At 40.1% G+C, this 12,500-nt stretch overlaps 2 protein-coding genes across 3 annotated transcripts in view; one reads left to right on the forward strand and one right to left on the reverse strand.

Moving 5' to 3' along the window:
• The window catches only part of LOC123508874 (corticotropin-releasing factor receptor 1-like), a 128,236-nt gene that overhangs the window by 61,117 nt on the left and 54,619 nt on the right, over nucleotides 1-12,500 (reverse strand). The window lies entirely within an intron of this gene.
• LOC123509013 (innexin inx2-like) lies at nucleotides 7,889-11,854 on the forward strand (the record flags this gene model as incomplete). The annotated part of the gene is made up of 6 exons (XM_045263159.1): nucleotides 7,889-7,925; nucleotides 8,760-8,980; nucleotides 9,189-9,422; nucleotides 10,250-10,477; nucleotides 10,780-10,961; nucleotides 11,459-11,854. Coding segments are annotated over 6 exons (1,083 nt in total), but the record flags the coding sequence as incomplete, so codon positions are not given.

Raw genomic sequence — 12,500 nt, forward strand, 5'->3', positions numbered from 1 at the left:
ACTTCGAGAGTAATTAACACGTTTTTCATGAAATATAACTTTAAACCTTATAGAGGGAATCATAGAGGTGGATTATCAACGCGATCTAATAATGGCGGGGTTGTGGCTGATGCTTGTTAAGAAAGAACACTCTTGATGTGGAGGGGAATTCTGCTCCTTCTGCACTGGACTCATCAAACATTACTCGCAAGAAGGCCAGGGTGAGTGAGAGGGAGATTCACTTTATACACACGTCGTGAGATTCTTTCGTCTCTCGACATATAAATTCATAATGTCTATTATAATGAAGGAGGCTTCGAAGGTTATTACTCCCTTCAATAGCAGAGTTGAAGCTTTTAGAGGAATAGATTATGAAGGGTCAAAAATGTACTTCCAGTGAGTCGAATGTGTTCCATACGTGGTTATTGTTTTTTTTTTATTATTCATTTATACCATGTGGGCTTTTCACGGGAATTTGTGGGCTAAAGGGGATACTTTTTGTGGTACCTCCTATCTCAAAGCCCACCCGCTAAAATAATTCAGTACAGAGCAATATATAATGTAAACTGATGGTTCTGTTATGTGAAACGTATTTTTTCCCCATCTGACATTTAAATAAAGAAAAACATGCATTACCTCGAAATCTTTATCATAATTGAACACTCATTACAGCAAACCACTTCCTTTTTTTTTTTTTTTTGTCTTTTAATTATGTGTTCGTAGTGATGATTTTTATTTATTTATTAATTTTTAGTTTTGAAATTTTCCTCTCAAATAAATAACCGGACAAAATTTTCCTCTCAAACGAAATAATAACCGGACACTGTAATTATGATAGTTTCCTTTTTTTTTTCCTGTTCGTATTCGTGCAAAAAAAAAAAAAAAAAAAAAAAAAAACACCACCAGTCAAGCATACATTTGTCCAACTTTCATTCAAATATGGAAAAAAAAATAAACAAATAAATAAAAAATACATATACAATCGCCACCAGAAGTCTTGTAACCTGATGTTCTCATTCCTTCAGTCTTACGTCCGCTGATCTCCTTGCACACTTTCAGGTCCCAAACCTTGTAAGGGCGAGACAGCGTATCGGAACACTTGCGGTTAAGACGAAGCGGTTAAAGTGGAAAATAATACAAGTGAACAAACCTTTAGCCGTGACTGTACAAGCTAATAACCTGACTTAGTTTTGACCCAACGTTGCATTTATTAAATCCTTCAGTACCGGAACGCATTTTTCACTATGAGTTTTGGGGTATGATTGAAAGATTTTATTGACGTTAGGAAGGGTCTATGGAGGTCAGAAGATTAATGGCCAGTCTTCAATACTCTAATCCTAACACAAGTATCTGAAGCTGTATCAAATCACTAAATAGGAAGCGGAATAGCGGTTAAAGTTGAAAATAACAGAAGTGAACAAATCTTTAGCTGTGACTGTATAAGCTAATAAACGGACACACACTCTTTAGTTTGACTTAACGTTGCATTCATTGGAGGGAAGGTGAAGAGAAAACACAGGTGCAGGAAGGAGAGTTTATTCCCGACTAGTTTCGCTGATGCTTCTTCAGAGGAATCTCTTCAACTTGTCTGAATGTCTGAACAAGTTGCATTCATTATCTCCTTCAGTACAAGAACCCTTTTTTTCACCATGAGTTTTGGGTATGATTGAACGATTTTATTGACATTAGCAAGGGTCTATGGAGGTCAGAAGGTTAATGGTCAGTCTTCAATACTCTAATCCCAACATAAGTACTATTTGTAGCTATATAAAAATCTCCAAATAGGAAGCGGAATATCACCAAAGAGGAAAAGAAATAAATATGAAAACGCGTCATGGTACTGAAGGAAAAAAATAGATAAGAGATGAAAGTATAACCGGGCATTTAGCTTACGTCAGCCACTTCTAATTTCCCGTAACGTTGCATTGATTAACGGAAGGAAAAAGGCGAAGAATAAAATAAAATGATTTCCGTTTGCCCTCCACGATAACGGTGCCTGCTGATAAGACTTACGTAACACACCAAGGACCGCTACACACTCGTAAATCAAGACCAAATTAACGTTATCGCTACGCACATGTCAATCACTTACCTTCGCTGTATTAAAGACCACATTTTCAAACATTTCAGGCTCTCAAACCTTCACTGTATTTAAGACCAAATTTTAAACATTTCAGGCTCTCAAACCTTCGCTATATTTAAGACCAAATTTTTAAACATTTCAGGCTCTCAAACTATTTTCAAAGCCCACAGAGAGCAAGTTCTTATTGACAGTATAAAAACTATCTCAGGTTACCACTGAATCATTAACCCCTTCAGTACTGGGACGCATTTTTACCTTGAGTTTTTGGTATGATTAGATGATTTTATTGACAGAAGGGTCTATGAAGATTAATGGTCAGAGTCTTCACTATTTTAATCCCCACATAAATTTCTGAAGCTGTATAAAATCACCAAACAGTAAGTTGAATGAATATAGAAACGCGTCATGGTATTGAAAGGGTTAAAGACCACATTTTCAAACACTTCAGGCCTTCAAACTATTTCTAAAGCCCACAGAAATCAGGTTCTTATAGGTGTCTTACAATGGGGTCGCCGTGGCACAGTGGAACCATGCATGCTTTGAGGTCCGAGGGTCTCCAAGCGCACGGGTTCGAATCCTGTCCACGGTCCGAGTGTAGGTTGGGCTTTCTCACTCGGGGCAACGGTTTCCTGGCGGGTGGGCTTTGAGATAGGAGGTACCCAAAAAGTAACCCCTTTAGCCCATAAATTCCCGTGAAAAGCCCACATGGTATGAATAAAATAGATACAAAATGAGAGTATAAAAGCTATGTTAAATTACCATTGGAATCATTGAAGCATCTCTGAAAATCATCACTGGAATCACTGGTTAGGAATCATTGTCTAGGAATACTTGGAATCATCACACTGTCACTGGAATCATTAAAGAATCTCGAGACTTTTTTTTCAGGCGGCAGAACGAAGGCAACTAAATTAGTCATATAAAGCTTTGGACGTTTTTTTTCAGTAAATAGAACAAAAGCCACTAAAATACTTATATAGAGCTTTAGACTGTGATTTTTTTTTCATTAAGTAGAACGAAAGCCACTAAATTATCTATATAGAGCTTTAAACGTTGGATTTTTTTTCTTCACTAAGTAGAACAAAAGCCACTAAAATACTTATACAGAGCTTTGGACGTTGTGACTTTTTTTTTCAGGTGGTAGAGCAAAGGCCACTAAATTATCTATAGAGAGCTCTCGATGATTATTTTTTTCTTTTCAGTAAGCAGAACGAAGGCCACTAAATTATTCATACAAAACTTTACACATTGTTGTTTTATTCAGTCAGTAAACGAAAACCACTAAGTTCCCTATACAGAAACTCCTCATAACCTCACCAGTGTTCCTGTGAGTCACAAATCTAACATCCTTTCAAACGCAGACACACAACAGGACGTGCTGCGGCTGTCAGGTTATCAGCAAGCGTCGCTCATCCATCTCGCCGTGTCGCAGTGTTGCATACATAGTGGTGTCCCACCTCGTCTTGGCATCGTGATGCTCTTATCTGATAACTCCGCTGTCTATCACTGCCCGAGACATACCTCCAGTGCGGTGCTGGCTGAGGGAGGACGACCCACGCCACTTCACAAGGGTTAGAGGTTTGTGTTTACTCAGCGACTCCATGGAACGTATTCTGAAACACTTCTGAGCCACACAGTAACTTTTAAAAGGCTCTAGTTGAAGTGTCAGAGGTCTTTCAAGGATTTTTTTTTTCTTACGGTTCTTGGCAGATTAAAGAGGTTTTTCAAATACTTCTGCGCCACATCCTAACTTTCAAAAGGCTCTAGTCTAGCTGAAGTGTCACGGGTTTTTTAAAGGTGTTTTTTTACGGTTCTCACGGCAGTTAACAAGATTTTCACGTTATTTACAGCATAAACACTCGTGAGAATCTGGCTAATAATTTTTGTGGTCTTTGAAAACAACCGTGGTGAAAAAAAGTACACGATTTCATGGAAGTGTGAAGTAGTTCCAGTTACACAGTTCTATCGTCTATAGTTGGGCCAAATGAAGTGTTTATTGAGGTGAGTACAATCTCTAAATATGAGTATCTACATCACAGATATGAGTATCTATAGATATGAATTGTAAGGCCTTTGTATCCATGTTTTCGTTTTCGTTGCTCATAACATTTTTTCACATTTCTGGAAAAAAATTATGAGGAATTACAAATATAGTGGAATATCGAAGAAATTGTATAGATGAGAGAAAAGGTACAGTGATACGGAGGAACACAGGCGCCATCTTGTTGCCTTTGCTTCCACACATTCATAACATTCTACACTTACATATTTGGGAAGGGAAAGTTATGAGAAAAAACAAACACACTGGAAGACTAAAGGAGTGTTATAGATGAGAAAATAACAGAAACCACAGGAGCCATCTTGTTGTCTTTGCCCTGATACTCATAACATGCCATATTCATATAACTGGGAAGAGAAAGTTATGAGAAAATATAAACACATTGGAAGATTAAAAAAGTGTTATAGAGGAGAGAATAATAGAAACCACAGGCGCCATCTTGTTGTCTTTGCCCTGATACGCCTAAAACATTCTACACTTAAATATTTGGGAGAAAAAGCTATGAGAAAATATTAACACATCGAAAAATCAAAGGTGTGCTATAGATGAAAGAATAAGAGAAACCACAACCACCATCTTGCCTCTGCTCTGACACACTGTACTGGCTGGGGTGTTAAATGTGTACTGCGACCTGCACCTCCTCCTTGCGTGTCCTGGTTCAACACTTCATAGAAAATATAAGACAAATATTATGTTCAGACGCCATTTCGTTTTGATTTGTCACGTTTATAAGAGGAAGGTTTCAAGACATTTATCCCATTCTTTTGGCTAACTCTTTCGAATCTGCTCGGGGACTGACATCTAAGTGGGCCTTTTTAATTAATCGTTTTTGTTGTTCTTGGTCAAATTTCCTCCTTATTTACTATTTGATGGAGTGTTTAAGGTGTAAAGACTGCCCCGCCATCTAACGCAACCTCCCTTACTTAAATTCCAATTGTATAAGTGACAAGAACAAAAATGGAAATAAAGAAGATATGAGATGAGTAGCCATTCTGCGATATTAGTCTAACAAAACCAGTATTCTATGCCTCCATGTTCTTATTTCCTTTCTCTGTCAATGTTAACAATTCTCAAGGCGCTAAGACAGTGTTGCCACCTCGCAGTCCTCTCCTACGCACCCTGGTGTTGCGCAAGTGACAGAAAAACCAGATCAATGATAAAAACAAAACTGATTCACCATCTTGTTTTTGTTTATCCAGGTCAGGTGTACAACATTTCAAAATCTCGCTAAATCACCACCAGAAACATGAAAACATCCTTGAACATTCCAAATAGAACTGTTTTAACCCCCTTCAGTACTGGGACGCATTTCTTAACATGAGTTTTGGGTTTGATTGAACGATTTTATTGACAACAGGAAAGGTCTGTGGAGTTCAGAAAATTAATGGCAGGAATCTTCACTATTCTAATCCCAACATAAGGATCTGAAGCTGTATAAAATCCCCAAATAGTAAGCAGAATGAATATGGAAACGCATCATGGTACAGAAGAGATTAGAGGCCACACAGATGGATGGTCCTGTTATCATAGACGTTTCTTTGGTGATACAGAATACTCGACAATTGACCACCAGGAACATGAAAACACACTTAATAATTCCAATACCTCTCAGTAAAGAGTGTCAGAGGTAGTATAGATAAGGTGCCGCGGTGTTCAGGCTTACGTGCGAAGGTGACCCGCTTTCCGCTGCCTGGGCAAGCTCTGTGGCGGCTGTTATGTTAGAAAAATATTATAAAGGCAGAAATTCATCATATCTCACACTGTATTTTCTGATATGGGTTAATTTTTTGTATATAATGTAACGTGTACACCTCCCCCTCCCCCCTCAAGTTGGCTTTTTCTTTTCCAATGGGCCTTTAATTTATATTCAAATGGATCTTTTCTTTTTTTAATTTTGTTGCACTTGGCCAGCTTCCCCTATTCCATATCTCTCTCTCTCTCTCTCTCTCTCTCTCTCTCTCTCTCTCTCTCTCTCTCTCTCTCTCTCTCTCTCTCTCTCTACTGTTCTTTATCACCTGTTATCTAATCAACCAGCGGGGTTCACTAGACACTCCCGTCACCTGTACCACCAACACACTCAAACCCCACTCATGCCTCGCGTCTGCCCACTGTCCCTCACAGCTCAGGGCGGCAAGAATGCATGTTATATTTAATTTTTTTTTTTTACTTCATTCGTTTACATTGTACTTTTTTTTCATTCTTTTCATCTCATCTCTCTCTCTCTCTCTCTCTCTCTCTCTCTCTCTCTCTCTCTCTCTCTCTCTCTCTCTCTCTCTCTCTCTCTCTCTTTTCGTATCTCTCATTTTCATCTACTTTTTGTTTGTTTGTTTGTTTGTTTGTTTCTTTCTTTCCATCCTCCCCTCCTTATTTATTTCCTTTTGTAATTCCTTTTTCACTTTTTTCCTTTCTTCTCTCCCTTCGTACCTTTTATTTTCGTCTAATTTTTCTTTATTTCTTTCCATCTTGACTTGCACCTTTATTTTTGTTTACTTCCTTTCTATTTCCTTTTCTATTCTTTTCGTCTCATCTCTTCCTTCCTACCTCCAATTTCCATCTATTTATCTTTTCTCCTTTCCTCCTCTCTTGCACCTTTTTTTCTTTTCGTTATTTTCTTTGTACTCCTTTTTCAATCTTTTCGTCTCATCTCTTCCTTCCTAATCTCCAATTTCCATCTACCTATTTTTCCTCCTTTCCATTTTTGTTTGGCTTTTTTTTTTTTTCTTTATTTCCTTTATACTCCTTTTCACCTTTTTTTTTTTCGTTTCTTCTCTCCCTTCACATTTCCCATTTTCATCCACTTATCTTTCCTCCTTTCCATCCTCCCTTGCACCTCTCTTTTGTTTATTTGTTTTTAGTTTTCTGCTAAAGAGTACTAACAATAAGAACGACAAGGACAAGAGCTTCGTTGTTTTATTCCGTGACAAGTTTCGCGGTTAAATCTTTCAATATTAATCGATTTTTTTTTCCCTTTTCCTCTTTCTTTTCATTTCCTTTTTGTTTTTTTTATCATCTACGTATTTTTTCACATATTTTTTGTAGCACATAAAAAAGATAAATTTTCGCCGTTCAGCCTTTCAATATTATTTTTTCCGTAATTTATCTATTCATTTTTTTTTTTTTTTTAAGAGTTTTGAGGTGTTGCGAACCGAACAAAAAACGAGATATCAATAAAAACAACGAACTATTTCTCTCAATAAATCTTCAGACGAGAAATTCCCATAGAGGTTGCCATGCGTGCTTTGGGGTCCGAGGAGTCTCCAAGCGCACGGGTTCGAATCCTGTCCACGGTCCGAGTGTAGGTTGGGCTTCCTCACTCGGGGCAACGGTTTCCTAGTGGGTGGATTTTTAGATAGGAGGTACCACAAAAAGTATTCCTTTTAGCCCAGAAATTTACGTGAAAAGCCCACATGGTATAAATAATATAAATAAATAAATAAATAAATAAATATAATTTGTTCTTTCCTTCTCTTTTAGTCCTTTATTTCACACTTCTCTATTCGTTTTCTATATTCTCTCATACCCTCCCTTCTTAGCTTTTTTCTCTCTTATCTCATGCCCTCTTTATCCTTTTATCTCTCTCTCTCTCTCTCTCTCTCTCTCTCTCTCTCTCTCTCTCTCTCTCTCTCTCTCTCTCTCTCCACTGTAAGTTTCAAATAGTGACTCTTCAATTCTTAGTGTTCTTTTTTTTTCTATCCAGTGCTGAGTCGCATTGAGGAGGTCCTGACTGACTGACTCCCTGACAAAACACATCGCCAACATGTTTGACGTCTTCAAGGAACTCAAGACTCACATTTCTACGTCTGGGTGAGTAAGAGAAGCTTCAGTTTTTTTTTTTTTAACCATTTCATTAATAACCTTCTTTTACTTTCTTCTTCTTCTTCTTCTTCTTTTATTTTCTTCTCCTTTTTCTTCTTCTTTCTATGTTCACGCAGCATGTTTTATTTTTTCATAATTACACGACTATTTTAAGACTAATTTCTGTACTTCAGTCTCTCAGGAGTGATTTCAGGTCAGATAAGGTTAGGTTAGGTTAGGTGAGGTGAGGTGAGGTGAGGTTAGGTTAGGTTAGGTTAGGTTAGGTTAGGTTAGGCGAGGTGAGGTGAGGTGAGGTGAGGTGAAGTAAGGTTAAGGTAAGGTAAGGTAGGGTAAGATAAGCTAAGGTAAGGTTAAGGTAAGGTTAGGTAAAGTAAGTTCAGGTATTAATGGTTAATGTAAGGTAAGGTAAAGTAATGTATATGTAAATATCATTAGGTTATTCACTCTTTTAATGCTAGAAATTGTTAGTTTTCAGAATTATTTTTGTGGTAGAGCTCTTGAATAACTCGAGAGAGAGAGAGAGAGAGAGAGAGAGAGAGAGAGAGAGAGAGAGAGAGAGAGAGAGAGAGAGAGGAAATCGTTCGTTCGTTCGTTCATGCGCTCTCTCTCTCATTCATTAGCTAGTTACCTATACATTAAACACACTCGTTATCCTTCACTAAAAATCTAAACTGGAAATTTCACATCTCTACTCTTGCTAAATCAGCTTCCAAGAAGTTAGGTGTCCTATGGCGTCTTCGTCCACAATATCACAAGACGCGCACTCTCTACCTTCTCATCCCTATTCTGTCCATCTTCCTAATGCAAGAGTTAACCAGTCAGAGCAACACAGGGACCCTCCTTTTAGAGTGACATCCCTGTTGCTGTTCACGTCCAAACTATGCATGCTGATCACGCTACTGGCCTGTGTTCTCGTCACCGCCAAGAACTACATCGGGGAGAACATTCGGTGCATCACGGGGTTCGAGAAGCAGGAACACAAGGCCATTGAGACGTACTGCTTCATTGCTTCCACCTTCACCATGGTGAATCTCAATGCTGAGGTGAGTGGCGTGGTGGGGGGTGGGGTTGTTGGTGGGGGAGTGGTAGTGGTGGTGGTGTGGTGTGGTGTGGTGAAGGGAAATAAATGGTTTAGTGAAGGGATGTAAATGCATGTGGTGTGGTGTGGTGTGGTGTATTTCACTTATAATTTCCTTTTTTTTTAACATCAATAAATGAAATGAGCAAATAAAAGTCGCCTTCTTACCACAGGTGGCAGCTCATCCCGGCGTGGGTCCCATCCGCGTGCCGCCCACGGTAGCGGGAGAGTCAGGAGACGGGGAGAAGCGCGTGCACGCATACTACCAGTGGGTGCCCATGGTGCTGGTGCTGCAGGCCGTCGTCTACTACTTCCCCATCTGGCTCTGGAAAAGGATCGACAGAGGCTTCTTTGAAACAATCATCTGCCACCTTGACAAAGTCCACATCGGTGACGTCTCTAACAATGTAAGCTGTGTGGCGGACTCTATGCAGCTGTCCATGAACTAATAATATGGTCTGCCTCACAAAATAACACTATACTATTGATATAAACTTCAACATTTTTCTCCTGCACGATACTACAGAAAATTTAACCCTTCCACAGTGACATGCAACAAATAACAACACAAAATGCAGAGTCTGACATCCTTATAAGCAACTGCAAAAAAAGGAGAGATGAAAAAAGAATAGATTTTGCAGTTTTTAGCAAGAATGAGTCTTGTAAATAAGGAAAGGAAAAAAAGTCCCTAGTGCTTAATGAGTCAGAGAATGGGGATGATAGATGGACTTTGGATAGCTTTGCTCATACAGGAACTGCCACGTGTAGGCCTGACAGCCTCTTGTAGATCCCCTCTTCTCTTATGTTGTGATGTTCTAAAAGACGCACCAGATAGCAGTGAGTGAGTTAAAACATGTACCCCTGAGCTCTTTTCTTATGTTCTTATGTTCTAAAAGACATACCAGATAGCATTAAGTAAAAACCTGTACCCTTGAACTCTTTTATGTTCTCTTCTTATGTTATGTTCTAAAAGACGCACCAGATAGCAGTGAGTGAGTTAAAACCCATACCTTGAAGCTCATTATAATCTGACAGACAAAATAACACTCCCATGATACTCTGCAATAACTCTGTCACTCCTTCACTGCCTGACTCCCTCTCTCTCTGATAACACTCCCATGATACTCTGCAATAACTCTGCCACTTCTTCACTGCCTGACTCCCTCTGATAACACTCCCATGATACTCTGCAATACCTCTGCCACTCCTTCACTCCTGACTCCTTCTTCCACAGATCCAGAGTTCCGTGAAGTTCTTCGCCTCTAGCTTCAGCACCCACAGGAGTTACGCCGTGTCCTTCTTCCTGTGTGAGTGCGCGGCCTTTGCTATCTCTGTCGGCAACCTCTTCTTCACCAACACCTTCCTGGGCGGCGAGTTCTTCCAGTTCGGTCCTGCTGCCCTCAAGTATTTCAACACCAACGCCACTGACAACAGCAATCCCCTCAACGAGATCTTCCCCAAGGTAGCTATCCCTCGCTGACTCACTGTTACCTAAGTGTTACCGCGTTGCTGTGCGGTGTTACTGTTGTTGTCACTATGTTAAGAGTACGTTACTTGTGGGCTCTAGATCTAGTCCAGGTAATGCAAGGTACAGTAAGGCGAGGCAAGGCGGCAAGGCAAGGCAAGGCAAGGCAAGGCAAGACACAGCAAGGCAAGGCAAGGCAAGGCAAGGCAAGGCAAGGCAAGGCAAAACAGGACAAAACAAGGTAAAAGTAAAGGATATCACTCAGTCTTAAGTTCTTTTCTGTTTCCTCCCTCCTTCAGGTTGCCAAGTGCACGTGGCATAAGTTTGGAGCGTCCGGCACCATCCAGACCCACGACTCAATGTGCGTCCTGCCACTCAACATCGTCAACGAGAAAACCTACATCTTCCTGTGGGTGGTGTACATCTTCACGGCGGCCATCTGTGGAGTGCTGTTGCTCCTCCACCTCATCCTCATCCTCGTGTGAGTCCTTCAGTCTTGCCCTCTACACTACTTCTCTTCCATCTTTCTAAGGGCATTTAAGGCAATTTTAAGGGTATTTTAAGATTTCTAAGGGTTTTTAAGGGTATTTTAGGGTGTGGTGCTTCTGCTCCTCCACCTCGTCCTCTTCCTCGTGTGAGTTCTTCAGTGTTGTCTCTACATTACTTCTTTTCCATCTTTCTCGTTTCATTGGCAGTGTTTCCTCGTGTGAGTCCTTCAGTCTTGACCTCTGCAGTACTTCTCTTCCGTCCGTTTCATATTTCATTGGCAGTGTTGATGCCTGAGTCACCACACCACTATCTTGACACCATTATTTTATTTTATCTATTTCTCTATCTATTATGTACAATGGACAAAAAAAAGGCATCTAATCTATAATAAAAAAAAAAAAAAGCGGCCTATTGAGGTGGCGTTCCCCAAGCAGAATCAGAGTCCATTGTCAATCACTGGAGGGTAAGCGTGTTGCATCCTTCCTCCAGGCCTGGTGTGCGCAACGCTTACCTCATCTACCGTGCGAGGAAGCACGAGACCAAGGTGAATCTACAGTACCTCCTGCCAAAGTGTGACTACGGTGACTGGTTCCTGCTGCTCCACTTCAGAAGCAACATGGTGTACTTCCACGAGTGGGTGGCGCTGGCCCGGGCTGAAGTGCAGAAGTAGTCAAGCCACACAGACACACAGTCTTCAGTAGTGGCGCTGTGATGCTGATGTCAGGATGTCTTGCTCTAAATTCACTACCCGTAATCATTGATCTATTTCTAATTTATGTATTTTGTATGTGTGCCTTGAATCTTACTGGGGAAGATTGAGATGTTTTTTTTGTTTCCTCGTAAGAAACAATAGAAATAAAAATAAAAGCAATCAAAAAACCTTAATGGAGATTGTGGATCATTTCGTTTTCCTCTGTGGTCTTTTGAAGCAGAGTCACAAAGGAAGTTCAAAAGACTGGACAAGTTTGTGACTGAGGGTGATAAATACAAACATATGTCATTTATTCACACAAGGACTGCAATGTTTAGGGCTGACGGCTTCTCACAAATTTCCTTATAAGTATCTTCTTTCATACAGTCAGACAATGCTAACGTAACATTATTCTCCACTGCAGTAATTTGTGAAGAAAAGCGTTGACAACAAATACTTTAGTCAACCAGTAATATCAAATTTCTGTGAATGGACATCACAGAAAACGTCTCCATTTAACCAATACTTGCATCAAGATGAGCCTCACAAGTTGGCTTTGCTTCATGAACACTGCAAAATGTTTCCATCCAACCAAACACTGAGCAGACGCGATTCACTCAGCATCTTGTACCGGTGTCAGTGAGCAATGTCTGTGCGTGCTGCCTGGCGCCTGTGTCCTTTTCCCTGGCTAGACGATGAGGAGGGGTCAGGGGAAGAGAACAGCAATCCTTATATCTAAATACAACTCATCCCTCTCCTTTCACTCGGCTCTCTCACCACGACTGGTTTCAAGGCTGTACATGAAGAGCCGGTTTTTCAAAATATGTATGGAATTAAAAT

Source organism: Portunus trituberculatus, chromosome 25, assembly GCF_017591435.1.
Source record: "Portunus trituberculatus isolate SZX2019 chromosome 25, ASM1759143v1, whole genome shotgun sequence".
NCBI classification, from domain to species: Eukaryota; Metazoa; Arthropoda; class Malacostraca; order Decapoda; family Portunidae; genus Portunus; species Portunus trituberculatus.